The sequence below is a fragment of the Glandiceps talaboti genome, chromosome 17 (assembly GCF_964340395.1).
Source record: "Glandiceps talaboti chromosome 17, keGlaTala1.1, whole genome shotgun sequence".
Taxonomy (NCBI): Eukaryota; Metazoa; Hemichordata; class Enteropneusta; family Spengelidae; genus Glandiceps; species Glandiceps talaboti.
Genome location: NC_135565.1, coordinates 18,157,378 through 18,172,426, shown reverse-complemented (window position 1 = coordinate 18,172,426; position 15,049 = coordinate 18,157,378). Strand labels below are relative to the sequence as shown.

General features: G+C 34.2%; 3 protein-coding genes and 1 long non-coding RNA gene across 4 annotated transcripts; all 4 read left to right on the top strand.

Moving 5' to 3' along the window:
* Positions 1 to 1,168: 1,168 nt before the first annotated feature.
* LOC144448259 (uncharacterized) lies at positions 1,169 to 2,568 on the top strand. The gene is made up of 3 exons (XR_013482084.1): positions 1,169 to 1,274; positions 1,713 to 1,754; positions 2,482 to 2,568. It is a non-coding gene; the product is annotated as an uncharacterized LOC144448259 (long non-coding RNA).
* On the top strand, positions 2,568 to 5,730 carry LOC144448142 (uncharacterized). The gene is made up of 7 exons (XM_078138296.1): positions 2,568 to 2,946; positions 3,295 to 3,414; positions 3,775 to 3,891; positions 4,182 to 4,310; positions 4,832 to 4,942; positions 5,156 to 5,262; positions 5,674 to 5,730. The coding sequence occupies exons 1-7, from the start codon at positions 2,568 to 2,570 to the stop codon at positions 5,728 to 5,730; spliced, it is 1,020 nt and encodes a 339-aa protein (XP_077994422.1).
* A 1,390-nt stretch (positions 5,731 to 7,120) lies between these two features.
* Positions 7,121 to 11,310, top strand: LOC144448141 (uncharacterized). Its single transcript, XM_078138295.1, has 9 exons — positions 7,121 to 7,219; positions 7,507 to 7,650; positions 8,315 to 8,386; positions 8,718 to 8,789; positions 9,298 to 9,369; positions 9,647 to 9,715; positions 10,196 to 10,270; positions 10,793 to 11,184; positions 11,255 to 11,310. The coding sequence occupies exons 1-9, from the start codon at positions 7,215 to 7,217 to the stop codon at positions 11,308 to 11,310; spliced, it is 957 nt and encodes a 318-aa protein (XP_077994421.1). The 5' UTR covers positions 7,121 to 7,214.
* LOC144448452 (relaxin receptor 2-like) lies at positions 11,182 to 14,243 on the top strand. The gene is made up of 3 exons (XM_078138703.1): positions 11,182 to 11,859; positions 12,103 to 12,356; positions 12,711 to 14,243. Exons 1-3 carry the CDS (start codon positions 11,340 to 11,342, stop codon positions 12,858 to 12,860), a joined length of 924 nt encoding a protein of 307 aa, XP_077994829.1. The 5' UTR covers positions 11,182 to 11,339; the 3' UTR covers positions 12,861 to 14,243.
* Positions 14,244 to 15,049: the final 806 nt, after the last annotated feature.

Sequence of the window (15,049 nt, the reverse complement as noted above, 5' to 3'; positions counted from 1 at the left end):
ATAATAATGACATGTTTGTGTTTGTGTTTGTGTTTGTGTTTGTGTTTGTGTTTGTGTTTGTGTTTGTGTTTGTGTTTGAGATGTGCATTTGAAATAAATAATATAGTAGTAACCGACTTAAACTGCTTATATGTTGTACGTCTGTATATTTCGTTATAATTGATATACATTTAATTTCGGTCTAACCCACCACTGATGTCAAAACAATCATACAATGGCTGAAAACGGAAACAAGTCTTTCTTTTCAAAAGATGTCATTTTAAACCCCACTCCACCCCATCCCCTCCCACGCACGGTACAAGTTTTCTGTTTTGTTGAACATCTGTTATAATCATGCTTATTCCTTTCTCGTTTTACTTTACTTAAATTTCTTTTTAAAGATGCTGATTGTCCCGAGAATTGGAAAATGTACAACAGACATTGTTATGAATTGTTCATATCAATGGAGCCACTGACTTGGCCTGAAGCCGAAGAGTCGTGTAGAGTGGTACAAAATGGCGGACATCTTGTCAGTATTAAATCTTACAGAGAAATGAATTTCATCCATACTTTATTGACATCAGAATGGTACATTGGAAGTCATGTGGATATATACATAGGTAGTTACTTCTACTGTAGTCAATTCCTTTCACAACCAAAGAGATGAATTTGTATATGACTTATAAAATCGTTATTCATAGTGAAAAATGGCAGGAAAATGTAGTACTGGAATTCGCATCTAGGGATGTAACATCTGAGCACGCTTATATGATATACCCTGAACCGATCTGTAAAGTTAGTTTAAGGTGTCAACATTCTTAGAATACCCTTGCAAGAACATTTAAAGAGATTGTGTATAATCTGTTTACAGATACTGAAATACACACCCGTTTCTCTGTACTGTTGTTTTGTTGATAGGACTAACTGATGCTTCTATCGGTGGATGGTTTACATGGACTGACTCAAGTCCTTTGAGTTATACTGATTGGTAAGTCTTCCTTGGTTATTGTTTGAGTAACACGCTTTATACACAATATCAACTGCTTTTGCTATTGAGTTCTTGAAGTTTTCAAATGTATTGCAAGTGTAACGGTCTGCATACTTACACCATCAATGTTTTAGGACGCTTGTTGATGATGATGGTTGGATACGGGAACCAGCTGGAGGAACCTACGAGTCCTGCTGTAAAATCGAGTTTAATACTATATATTCAACAAATAACTGGAGAGACATCGCCTGTGCCGTAAATCAAATAAACAATTATATTTGTAAGACTCCAAAAATACCATACGATGGTAAGTATATGCTAGTAAGTGAAGATAAACATGGATTCTTGTTAATTACTCTTTAACACACACACACACACACACACATATATATATATATATATATATATATATATATATATATAAACTACTTGTCAGAAGTGTTATACATTCTGAATACCGGTTTATGAACGAACTACCGTGTCTGACATATGGAATTATTGGGAATTTGCTCCGCAAGAATAAAAGATGCATCCTTTGTCAGGAATATAATACATGATTATTACAATGGACTGTCAGCTACTTATTACGAAATGACACTTGGCAGTGAGTATAACAAGTGGGAATCATATAGTTATGTTGTATAACAAAAACACAGTGTCGAAGTTTGCATAATTATGATACCTGTATACCATATGATTAAAGTTTTCTACAAATTACTAATTTGATTAATATATTTTCCTCTAGGGCAATTGATAGATGAAAACATTGGCCCCATGATAACAAAGGGTAAGACTATATTTTACGTACGTAATTATATCACTGTGATAATAATGTTTTTATAAATTCTTATGTGGTACTTTCGAGCAATACTCAAAGGGCTGCCAAATTATCATATGCGTCTTCCAACTTGCAATGCACGGTATGGTACGGTATTGTGTTGTGTTGTGTTGTGTTGTGTTGCGTTGTGTTGTGCTGTGTCGTGTCGTGTCGTGTTGTGTTGTGTCGTGTCGTGTCGTGTCGTGTTGTGTTGTGTATTGGGTGGTTGTATTTGTTAAGTAATAAAAATGTGTTGTATTGTTACTGTATTGTATTATATTGTATAGTGTGGTATTGTATGGTATAATATGGTGTGGTGTGGAGTAGTGTTTTGTGGTAAATGGTATGGTATGGTATCGCATCGCATCGCATTATTTCACATTGTGTTACAGCTTTAAATCATTTACATTGCTAGTATGAGTGATCTTAATGTATGTGATATGGTATTTTATCTTGAAGTTAAAAGATGTTAAATTTTATTTCCAAATGATGAATATTTGATATTGACCTATTTTTCATGTACATCAACATAAAAAGATAACATTACATGTGTTCATGAGCAAAGGAACTTCTTCTGTTACAATTTCTGATTATTGAAATGATAAAAAAAGTTATTCCATATATTCGGTATCCTTAAAGAAAGGTTATTTGTACAGACACAAATGTATTAAAGATAACCCCTAAACTGTCTATTTAGGATGTGATCCGTTCTGGTACAATCTCGATGATCGTTGTTACCGCATTCTCGAGTTCTCCTTTGTTAGCAACGTAGAGAGTGATGCCATGCAGTATGAATATGCCAGAGCTATGTGCAGTCGTGTTGGTGCTGATATAGGGGAGTTAGTGTCTGCAGATATAGCTGATTTCATCGACTATAATACGATGTACGTGTGGCAAAGTGAAATTACTGAATTACATCGTGTATGGATCGGAGCAAGGCAAGCTGTCAATGCTAGTGAATATTATTGGGTGTCTTCAGAAGTGTTGTCATTTTCGAGATGGCTCAACGATTTCTCCTATGACAATACTTCTATTAATGGACAAGAATCAAATGCATGTGTGACAATGATTTGGCGGGACGGTTGGAAATGGGTGACCTCAGACTGCAGTGGAGATGTTAATGATGAAGTACAAGGAGTTCTCTGCGAAATGCCTTATAAAGGTAATGTACAAGTCCTCACAGTTTGAATCCCAACTCATACTACATTTTTTGTTAATTATAGTTATATCGATTTAGTTTTATTGGTATTGTACCAATTCTTTATTATATATTTCATATGAAGTGCATTCTAAAGTTGACATAATTATAATTATTGACGTAAGATGGGCATGCACTCTGTTCTGTAAGTCAATTGTTCTGAATACTTTTTGTTGCCACTAGCACCTTAATATATATTTATTTGTGGTACCAATTATAGTTACATTGAAGAATTGTACACCAATTTAGTAAATAGGTTTATAGCTTAATGTGGCTGTAAGGAAAGCATTGATATGGGTTTATTTTCTGTAGAAACCCTGACTATGTGTCCTGAAAGTCATTTCCAATGTGGAAGTGGGGAATGTATATTAAACGATTATGTATGCGACGGGTCTAATTTATGCCACGACGGATCTGACGAAGAAAACTGTGGTGAGTTAATTCTGATGTGTGCCTGACAAAGTTCGATTTCATTTGTTGTAGTCTCACATCACCATTTTGGAAAATCGTTCATAACATGATGGTAGGAGTAACTATGACATACAGACACTATGAAATATTACGATTTATGTATCTTGTAATAATAGTTCAATATTGCTTTCAAACCAATATTCCGTATTGAATTATCTCGCTGATGATTTACTTTTGGACAATACGTTAACTATAACATAAACGTATTACTTCTTAGGTCATCGTGAACCCAAGTTATAACTTATATTTAATACTTGTTTTATACTAGTTTTTATGATAAAATCATTTTTGGGGGGGCATAATTGGCAAACACTCTTACAGAACCACCTACTTGCCAGACAACCAGTTTTACATGTGATAGTGGACAGTGCATATCGATATCATTCTACTGTGACCACATCGAAGACTGTGTAGATGGATCTGATGAAATTGAATGTGGTGAGTTCAAAGTTCACAACCATATTTACTAATTCCTTGGTATAAATTTTCAAATACAAGGAAAAGGAAATATCACTAGATGGCGTTCCTTGCAATATTTTGGGCAATAATGGAATGACTTAAATGACTTTAATGACTTAAACTAGTCATATTTGCAGATATGCATAACAAGGAAAAGTAAGTACAGAGATTTACAGCCCAATGCATGTAATTAACAACAACTGAGTACAGTGTATCTGTCAGGCCACGTAAGGGAAATTACTGTATACTGTCAACTTTTATTACTACAGTTCATCCGGTTTGCTCAGAGAACGAGTTTGAGTGCACAAATAGTCACTGTATTAATCTCAATTTACGATGTGATCTCTACCCTGACTGTCTGGATGGAAGTGACGAGGGTGATATTACATGTGCAAGTGGTAAGTATACAGAGATGATGTATATTCATCGAAACTTTAAAATAATATAATTTCTCAAAACCACATCAATATTTAAATATCTGTTAAACTTGCACTACCTGTAACCTGAGTATTATTTTTGCGATGAGACAATCACTTATTTAATCATTGAAAATTGTCAAATACCAATAACTACAGACACACAGTACATGTTAAGTAGAGTTCGGTTACATCTAAAAGTATATTTTGAAATCGTGATTGCATATGAAAGCTGATTTTAAGGTGCAGACTGAAATTCTGTGAATGGATTTATTGCACCATACCATATGTACAGCTATACAAATACAAATACACATGTGATTCACTACTGCTTAAGGTGTACGAGGTTATAAGAAAGTCATTATATTAAACAAAATGCTTCAAAAATTTCAAGTTGCATCAACAGCAGCTTTAAGTGAAATATTAATATGCTCATTTAGTATAAGTAAATATTCATAAAGTGAATATTGGTAATTTTTATAACAATTTTAATTTGTTTTCAGAATGTGCTGGTTTCCGTTGCTATGACAACACTTGCATCCCATCATTTCTCCGAAACGATGGAATGGTTGACTGCGAGGGTTTTAGCAGAGAGGATGAAGATAAACCATACGGTAAGCCATAAACTATCACCTAAATACTCGTACCTCGCATATAGTACCAAAGACATATTTCATAGTATGGTGGGGGCACTTCTAAATCATTGATATAAGCAATTGCTGGAAATATGGGAGTTATATTTGTATATGCCAACTTAAAAAAGTATTAGAATTACTTGTAGTTTCATGGATTTAACAATATAATAATTTCATTTTATATCTGAGCAGATGCCTTATGCCGATCAGATGAGATACAATGCACAAGTGGTGTATGTGTGGACAGACAGTATCTCTGCATATACGACTATGTAACATTGAACGGAAAACACTACCATGTTGGTTGCCGTGACGTCACACACTTGAAACACTGTGGTAACCTTTGCCACCTATATATAATATTACTTATTTAGAATGTGTGTGTGTGTATGTGTATGTGTGTGTGTGTGTGTGTGTGTGTGTGTGTGTGTGTGTGTGTGTGTGTGTGTGTGTGTGGAGAGAGAGAGAGAGAGAGGGGAGAGAGAGAGGGAGGGGGGGGGGAGAGAGAGATTGTATTATACACCGTGGTATTATGTATATTTTTTTTCAAAGATTAGCATTTATTTTTTCGCTATACAATTCTCATTAATTCGCAATGTTCGGATGTTTGAAGTGCTGTGACGTTTGCAGGTTTACTCTTTTCTACTAGAATATAAATTTCAGAAATCAGATTTCTACATCACACTCTTGTAATCGTACCCTTTATCAAGGCCACTGTTGTATTTGTGTTAATATTAGAGCAATGTGAGATGATGACTAGAATATAACCATCTTCAATTCTATAATGGTAGAAAAAGATAACTGACATTTGAAAATTACCCTTGGGAGTGTTTCATGCGGAAGGTGAATAACGTTTTATCTTCATGTTCTTAAAGATCATTTCTCCTGCCCACCCAATACCTTCAAATGCTCTAAGTCATACTGTATACCACTGCATAGAAGATGTGATGAAGTGAATGACTGCCCAGATGGAGAAGATGAACGTGATTGTGGTAGGCGATAAAGTCATTCATTTATATAAATAGTCAATATTAAAGTATTGATGGATGAATTAATTAATATGCTGATTAACAGTATAAAGTTATGAATCAACTCAAACTGACATGGTGTCATTTCATTCATAATTATCATACTAACCATGGCCAATAAGATATTGTTATTCTTCAAATTTTATTGTAATATTATTTTGTTCCTTTAGACAGTTTTATATGCCCTGGTGCTCATAAATGCCACGACAGTAAGCAATGTGTAGTGCTGGAGAAGGTTTGCGATAGATCAAAAGACTGTAAAGATGGCGACGATGAATTATTCTGTGGTAAGTAACGAGGGTATTAATATTGATCAGTGTTTACTATTTTATTCAGTTAAATCTCGTTGTAACCTTGTGAGGTCCTAGTCCTGATCTTGGTAGCGGGTTGACGTGTGTTTAGAATAGTAGGTAGGGAAGAGAACCAGAGTTTTAGAGTACACTCAAAACACTACCATCTATATTTCTATGAGTCGTAGACTATTAAAGGTACATGTTCATGATAAAGAGTAACCCATTCCATACATAATACACAATGAATAGGCAGAATACATATCACACCTATATTCAAAGTGTCTAGTTTTTAAATGCCATGGATGCAATAACATGTTCTCATATTTGTATTATCAAATAAGTGGAACGTTTAGGATTAGATTGGATAATTTCTGTCTTCTAGACCAACTTTTCTATAGCGCAACTATCCACAATAGTACAATCCTCATGACATGTGACCTACGAAAGATGAAATACTCAATCATTTAATATCTTTCCTAGTGTCCAAGCAAAATATTTGTGTTACTTTTTCTATCAGTAAACTATCATTTGGGTCTAATTTGGTGTATTTCCATTTGTATGTATATATTATGTAGACTACACAGAAATGTGAAACAAAAGCAGATTGACGTGTTTGATACATACGGCAATATCATTAAAAGACGTGCATTCTCAGAAATGTTTACAATACACAATACGTAATCAAAAGATCCTAGTTAGGCAAACTTGTGTTCATATAGAACAGTTATACCATCTTTTTGGATTGATCACTACTAGCCTCATCAAACAAATCTTTAATAGACAAGTGTTACCTAGGTGACTAGATATTATTGTTTTTTCTTCGTTTCAGATGTAACATGTATAGAAGGCTGTAGCTGTAATGGGCATGTTTTCGATTGTGTTAATAGAACATGGACGACCGTTCCTCCCACGCTACCCACTAGTGTCCGTATGCTGTAAGGTTAAGCATTTTTATCCTTCCAAGTTGCTGAAAATTTGACATATCGTTTCATTAGCAAAATGTACTGATGGAATGTATGAGTTAAAAAATAACTATTGCACATTAATTATGTTTTTAAAGTATAAGGGTTAAAAATTGGAAATTAACTATCAAATACCTAGGTGATATAAATGGTCGTTTTATATTGCAGCAAAGTCAATGCTTATTGATCCATTTGACGTTACTGCAAAGAGGCAAACACATGTAAATTCTCTTGTTCCTTTTACTGTTCTATACACAAAGAAACTTAAATGGGCGAGTAATGGCGATATCAAGCAGAAGTAGGAGAACTTCTGATATCCAGCACTATAGTAACATGTCGGTACACCATGAGAAGTTGCGATTGACAGAGGGAATGTTCAAAAACCATATATTGGTAGCATATTTGTAAGTGTAATGTTTTAATGTATATATTGTATATTTTTTTCTCGACACTTTGTGAGAAGAGCCTTTGGCCCAACAGTCTATCGAGTTTAAATAAAAGTCTAATAATAATAATAATAATAATAAAAATAATAACAATGTGATCAGAAACAAGACGGAAGATTGTCAGTGTTTCGAAGTACACAGATTTGTATTTTCTCAAGAATATCTGTTCTTTCATAGTAACGTCGTCTTGACATACAGTATACTATTTTATTTTTAAATTGTCTTTCACGTCATTGCAAAGAAAACTATTAAATGGATTCAAATTGGTAATGTTCAATTATGATTAACATTATCAATTAAAATATAGTTACACTGTTGTAAATGTAACTAATTAGGGTGTCATTGTAAAATCATAAATGATCATTCAAGGTATAAATTGATAGACATTTCTTTTCATGGAGTAAATTCTTTTTATTTTTTTATTTTAACACACATGAGAATAAGATTTGCCTACATCTCTCTGAAAGTCATCCAGATTGCATTGATATGACACATTCAAATAATTACAATTCGATATAGCTTTGATATAACGTTCTACTGTACTTGGGGGTCATATGCATTTATTTGCCGATCGTCTTTAGCATAGTTAATACATAAGGTGCATCCCTTTATTTTTTCTTAGGGATATGTCATACAATAACATATTGGACATTCCTAATGGAACCTTCCTGGGTCTTGGAAATCTGTTAAACCTGTAAGTTGTTTACTTAATGAATGTTCCTTAAATAGATTATAAGTATAAACTGTTATTGTTACTGAACATAAGCTTGTGTAATTTTGTTATCTTGTTAATATAGTGACGTTAATTGTACATGCAAATATACTTATCATCTGCAATGTTGAATTTATGCACCATGTGCACCTAAACATTTCATATTACCGTGTGTTTAACACATTGCTTAGAATGTTTGTCATATCACAGACCATTAATTATTTTAGTAGTCTGGGGTCATATACATTATTGCAGCGTTAATGTAAGAATAAACATTAGCGATTCATTGATTCTATTTTCCTTCACAATTCAGTAACCTCGGGTACAATTTAATCTACAAATTGATTGCAAAGCAGTTTACTGGACTGGACCGACTTAGAGCTCTGTAAGTACTTACATGTTTAATTAATTAATTAATTAATTAATTGCCAAGTAAATAGAATGAACACGTGTATGTCTTTTGTATGAAAAGGGATTTGATCAATTGATACGAAGGGTTGAGCATAATCTAAGAATGCTTCATGGCAAGCTTACGATACGCATGTAGCTTTTTTTTTAAACATACGCTGGTCTAGCATATAATACTTTCATGGAAAAAAATCATTTAACATAATGTAAACATGTAACATGTACATGGGAAGTTTGACAGTGGTCGTTGCCTTAGCAACGTAGGGTTGATTAATTAGTATTAAAAGGTTACCATGTCTTTGTATTTACCATATTAAACAAATCATTGACAACAATATAACTATGAATATAATAGGTTAATAATGTTATTTCATTCTTTTTTTTCAAATCAATATTTAGGTATTACAAATTGTACAAATGTGGCTTTACTAACACGTGCACGTTACACTTCAAAAGTAATAAAAATTAATTTCTTTTATTACTAGTAACCTGAAAGGAAACCCGTTGGCGAAAATCGAAAACTTCGCATTTTTTGGTCTTACATCTTTACCGAAACTGTAAGTTTTACTGGCTTGTTGTATGCTCTGTAATGTTTTGTGTTTGTTTTTCGTTTATCTGGTTGGTATTTTTGTGTTTTGAACATTTTGAACAGTTCGTATACAAATGCAATATGTATATGGTCTCATCAAGCACCTGCATATACTTAACAATGGCCATGGATCAAATTATTTATACATTTGCAGAAAATCTTATTTTATTGTCTAGAGTGATAGCCCACTTCTGATAAACACTAAAGGACGACTCTTCGTTATTGCTGACTTTCTTATTTTACAGGGATCTTAGCAATATGAAGCTAACGAAACTCGCCAACAACGTATTTAATGGTTTACACGTACAAGAATTGTATGTATTTAAAGTATACATCCACTTATTTGATTCATTGTGTCCTTTTTTCTTTCACGTCATATCACTATCATACATCCCTAGGCCTGCAACTGTTTCCTGAACTATACACTTCAAATGTGTTTCCTGCACATTAGGCAATTATAGTGTATTCCTTCATCAGTTAGTTGCTTTTTATCAATGATTATAACAAACGAGCAGCACATGTTTCGATCACATGTGCTTTCGTTCTTCTCTAAAACAAAAGCCTTAGAAATACCAACAATATTTACTCAGTACACTGGAGATGTCTAATGACAACCTGTGCAAAGTAAATAAATTTTCAATCTTTCCAATAAGGGTCTCACCTAAACAAAAACTTTCAAAATCGCAAAAGCAACCAAATTGATTGATTATTTTGTTTTAGTTCTAATGGCAAAAACAAATATTGACGTACCAGTATTTATGGATTTCATCTTTTAAACGCAACTCTTATTTCAGAAATATATCACATAATAAAATAAAGGTTGGAGATCAAAAACGCTTCTTCTATGAAATGGATGACTTAAAAAGATTGTAAGTACATTGTATTAATTTATCGCGAACTAGAGAAACACTTGTTTGTACCCTTGGAATGGAATATTGAATGACTTTGACAGTCTCTATGTCTATATGTATGTATGTATGTATGTATGTATGTATGTATGTATGTATGTATGTATGTATGTATGTATGTATGTCGGTCTGTCTGTCTGTCTGTCTGTCTGTCTGTATGTATGTATGTATGTATGTATGTATGTATGTATGTATGTATGTATGTATGTATGTATGTATGTATGTATGTTTGTCTGTCTGTGTCTGTCTTGCAACATTGGGCATACATATGTTTTCCCGATGTACAGTGTGAATCGATAACTCACCAGTGGACTCAATATTGGAAAATGTGTGATACAATTTGAAAATTATTTCACAGATGTATACGAGTAAAACTGATTAAAATGTTCCTTAAGAACAAAGTGCTTGTAATGACACGTTGGAAAGCGTCGTAAATTTAAGCATAGTCGATTAATGTAGTTGTTCTATTTCCTTACCTATCAGGTACTCCGATAAGTATTATTTCTGCTGCTTGGCCAATGAACGTCGAATATCGGAACCATTAGATGAATGTACTCCATCTCCCGATGCCTTCAGCTCTTGTACAGATCTTATGAAGAATCAGATTCTTACCCTTTGTATGTGGATACTGGGCATAAGTGCATTACTTGGCAATGGATTTGTTGTTTTCTGGAGGTTAAGAGAGAAAACTGAAAGACAGAAAAGTCACTCTTTCATGATCTTAAATCTAGGCTGTGCCGACTTTCTGATGGGGTTCTATATGATGATAATTGCATCTGTTGATATATATTATAAAGGTGAATACAGTATTCATAATGAATATTGGAGACACAGTCCTTTATGTAATTTTAGTGGAATCATATCTACAATTTCCAGTGAGGTGTCTGTCTTCATTCTTACTTTGATAACATGTGACCGCTTTGTCTGTATCGTGTTTCCGTTCAGTGGAAGAAAGATTACTTTGGGGTGTGCTCGGCGAGTTTGTACTATTGGTTGGATAATTGTCACTACCATAGCCGTCGTTCCTGTTATGCCGCTCACGTATTTTGGTGGTAAATTCTACTCCAGATCTGGAGTATGTCTGCCTCTTCAGATAACAAATGCTAAGTTCGGTCCATGGGAATACTCCACCGCTATCTTCCTGGTTATCAACTTGCTTTCTTTTATCATGATATTCGTCGGCTACGTTGTCATGTTTGTGGTAGTTAGGAGAACCAGTCAAGCTGCAGGTAGTGTCAGTCGACGAGAGACAGCTTTGGCAAGACGTATGACGTTTATTGTGATGACTGATTTCATGTGCTGGGTTCCTATAATCGTCATGAGTATTCTAGGTTTATGCGATATACACATACCCGATGATCTGTATGCAGTAACAGCTGTCTTTATACTTCCACTGAATTCCTCAATTAATCCAATCCTGTACACTATCTCAACACTGGATCTGAAAAGGAAAACGAAGAAAAAGTTGAAAGAAATGAGTAACTCTTATGGAGAACAAATGAATACACAAATAACAGGAGTTGTTAACGGTATCCGTGATGATAGTAAAGGTAAGTTTACAATTCTTTAATATTATAGACACCATCAAAACCACCACCTTCTTCACTTAGGATCAACTCATTGACCATAAATTCCCAGCCCTCTCACTCTGCCCCTCCCGTTTCTCCTTCTTCGAGCTCTTCCTCACTAACTATAACAAATCATTCATTATAATTAGTTATCTTCGTCATGATCTACTTCATGCAGAAATCTCACCTGTTTTTTCTCCCTTTTTGTGTAATTTCATTTACCAGTACATTGGTTAAAGGAACTTGACGGAAGTCGATTTATTCCATCGATGTCAAGATACCATACTGTGAACTTTCAACTTGCTCCTTTGAATCTATATCTGAAACCAAGGGGTCCTGGACAACGAGACCGTGTTGACATTGGTGACGTCATGAATATTTTACGTGACGTAGCATCAGCTATGGCTGTCTTGCATAGAAATGGTTTGATTCATCGTAGTATTGATGAAGATCACGTGTTAGTTGAAGAGTCTACGCAGGTCAGTACACGATATACTGAACAATGGGGTTGCAGCAACTTTAGTCTAACAGACTGCAGATCTTGGTGTCGACAGTTAAAACCATCAGATTAATTTTTATGGGTCGTCGAAATATTGCAACCATGTTTTTCATTAGTCAAAACAATCCATGTGGACTTGATAAAGAGAGAGGGTGAGGATGGAGAGTATGACATAAGGATGTGATGGATTTTGGGATCGGATGTGTGCATTGGACACAAATCCTGTCAAAGTATACGAAACAAATAAAATATCTTGATATCACGCTAAACTAAATAGCTTTAACATGCATTAATTATGCATTCATATATCGTCCTTTTTTGTTTTACTGTTTAGGAATCTTCGCTACATGCATTTCTCGTTGGATCGGCCACAGCTCGCGAAGTAAAGAGTGAAGCCAACGTTACATTTAGTGGTGATGTGCTTAAGTTTGGAAAACTCGTGAAATTGCTTTTAAAAGAATGTACAAACGACAAGTTTGAATAGAAATGGAGCTTAACGTGAAAAGACGATGCAATGTTGAAAGTGGTAACAAGTGTTAAAATTTCGCAGGGAATACTAAAACATCAGTTGTGCATACCTTACAATTGCTATCATTATATCTCTATATGTGCACAGGTTCGTGGTCGGTTGTATGTGTTTATTTGTACTCTTTTGTGTGTTATATCTATTAGCGTATTTCAAATTTGAAAAATTGTAATAATCGATGTCATGTTTAACCACATATCAATATGTAAAGTACTTGTCCATAGTTAATTAATATATCTATTACTAGTTTATTCCGTGAATTTCCACAACTCGAATTTATTCAAGAGTAGTTCTTACTGAGGTGGTTTACATAGGACACTTTATTCATATTCTGAAATTGCATAATTAAGATTTATACATTACATGTTCTAGAACTTACATAATTAAACATCCTGAATGTTAACGAAAGTATATTGTGTAGTCATAACAAGTGAATTGGGTATAGTAATTAATGAGCAATGTACAGTAATTTATTCATTGTTATATATGAGCAGATGTGTACCATTTTTAGAGTTTCGTTTATACATCATTATGATCATTATTATACATGTGTTGTGTCAATAGGGAACTTGCAAACCCGCTATGTTGAATGTTGCATCATAGGCAATGTGATAATAAATACTAATCAATTGGCATTGTGAACAATAATGTGCTATTCTTTGCAACGACGAATAATCAATTCATCATTACCCAGACCATTGTGGGAGGTTTATTTTATCAGTAGCTCCACATTAGGTATTACGATAACCACAGATAATCCGATAGTCCTTTGCGTCTGAGCATGCTCAGTATGGATTGCAAGTTCCCTGTTATTATCCCCCATCCAATTAACAAAGTTAACATTAGTTTTAATAAACGATGCTATGACGTAACTGTCCAAATATGCAATCAACATCGTCGTAAACCAGTGGCGTTTTTACGGCATGGTCCAAAACGTCGGATTCGTTGCATAATTAGCTGAAATACAAATGTATGTGACCTGGCTTACAACACTGACAGCCAACTGTTGTAAAGAATATAGGAGAAGAAAACTGTAATGTTATAGAGATATTCATCGATATTAACATCATTATATTAATTGTAGTGTTATGTAAATATATTCACTTAGATAAAATTCTTATTAAGTCAGCTTAGTATTAACGATTCTTGGATTAATATAAGATTACTGTGGGACATTCAAGTCACAATCACAAACTCAATCTATTGAATTGAAATGTTCGCAATAAAAACACATCGCAGGTTACTTCTGAACCTCCAAATTGTACCCTCAACCCAAATAAGTTAATAATTATATAATACTTTTCAAAAGTCGATATGACAAAATCATGAATAAAAGCAATATTGTGTGTATAATTTACAGTGTCATTATATTTTGGAATTAAGGATTAGTTCAAATTAATTTTGCTGGGATTGTACAAAACAACAACCAAATCATTGTGTACATGCGTGCGTGTGTGTGTGTGTGTGTGTGTGTGTGTGTGTGTGTGTGTGTGTGTGTGTGTGTGGATGTGTGTGTGTGTGTGTGTGCGTGTGTATGTTAAAGGTGACCTTATTTTTTCTGCTTCTCATTAACCAATCAAAGTAAAAAAAAAAAATTTATTTGCACCCGCCTTTAATATTTTGAGGAATAGCGCCCTCTCTGGCAAGAATATACAATTACAAGTCTCTGGACTGTCGATGTCATCTACAGTCATGGCGATGACAAAACTTGTTCACGAACAGAGCCTTTTTTCATGAAGGAAGTTGTTCAAGTGGGGGGGGGGGGCTGAGAACCTGCCAATTGTATAAAGAAGCTGGGAAAGGGCACGTTACCAGGAATCCAATGGAAATAGGATAGAGAGGAGGAAAAGGAGACCGACCGACTTACATAGTTGCTGTGAACAAGTAATGAGACATAAAAAAAATGAGGTCACCGTACCCCTTATTATTGTGGATGTCGTTTTGTTTGTTTTATGAATTACCAGGGGTAGTGGAATAAATCAAGTGCCGGAAATCAATATAAATATACCTCGTAACCCAATGATGACAGTAATGGATAATTGATTTGTACTATCTATCACATTGTTCGAGTGTAGTGTCGGTACGTTTTTGTCTTTCGAGTCAATCCTTGGCCCCACAAAACGATAATTGTATATACAAGTTATTAC

What these genes read in the sequence shown, in the direction of transcription:
- LOC144448142 (XM_078138296.1), top strand. Translation starts at nt 2,568, where the DNA reads ATGCAGTATGAATATGCCAGAGCTATGTGCAGTCGTGTTGGTGCTGAT. An exon ending in CTGCGAAATGCCTTATAAAG is followed by an intron (nt 2,947 to 3,294) that starts GTAATGTACAAG and finishes TATTTTCTGTAG; the next exon opens with AAACCCTGACTATGTGTCCT. An exon ending in GGATGAAGATAAACCATACG is followed by an intron (nt 4,943 to 5,155) that starts GTAAGCCATAAA and finishes ATATCTGAGCAG; the next exon opens with ATGCCTTATGCCGATCAGAT.
- LOC144448141 (XM_078138295.1), top strand. An exon ending in ATGGATGACTTAAAAAGATT is followed by an intron (nt 10,271 to 10,792) that starts GTAAGTACATTG and finishes CTTACCTATCAG; the next exon opens with GTACTCCGATAAGTATTATT. An exon ending in AATCATATCTACAATTTCCA is followed by an intron (nt 11,185 to 11,254) that starts GTGAGGTGTCTG and finishes GTTTCCGTTCAG; the next exon opens with TGGAAGAAAGATTACTTTGG.
- LOC144448452 (XM_078138703.1), top strand. Translation starts at nt 11,340, where the DNA reads ATGCCGCTCACGTATTTTGGTGGTAAATTCTACTCCAGATCTGGAGTA. An exon ending in TATCCGTGATGATAGTAAAG is followed by an intron (nt 11,860 to 12,102) that starts GTAAGTTTACAA and finishes TTCATTTACCAG; the next exon opens with TACATTGGTTAAAGGAACTT. An exon ending in TAGTTGAAGAGTCTACGCAG is followed by an intron (nt 12,357 to 12,710) that starts GTCAGTACACGA and finishes TTTACTGTTTAG; the next exon opens with GAATCTTCGCTACATGCATT.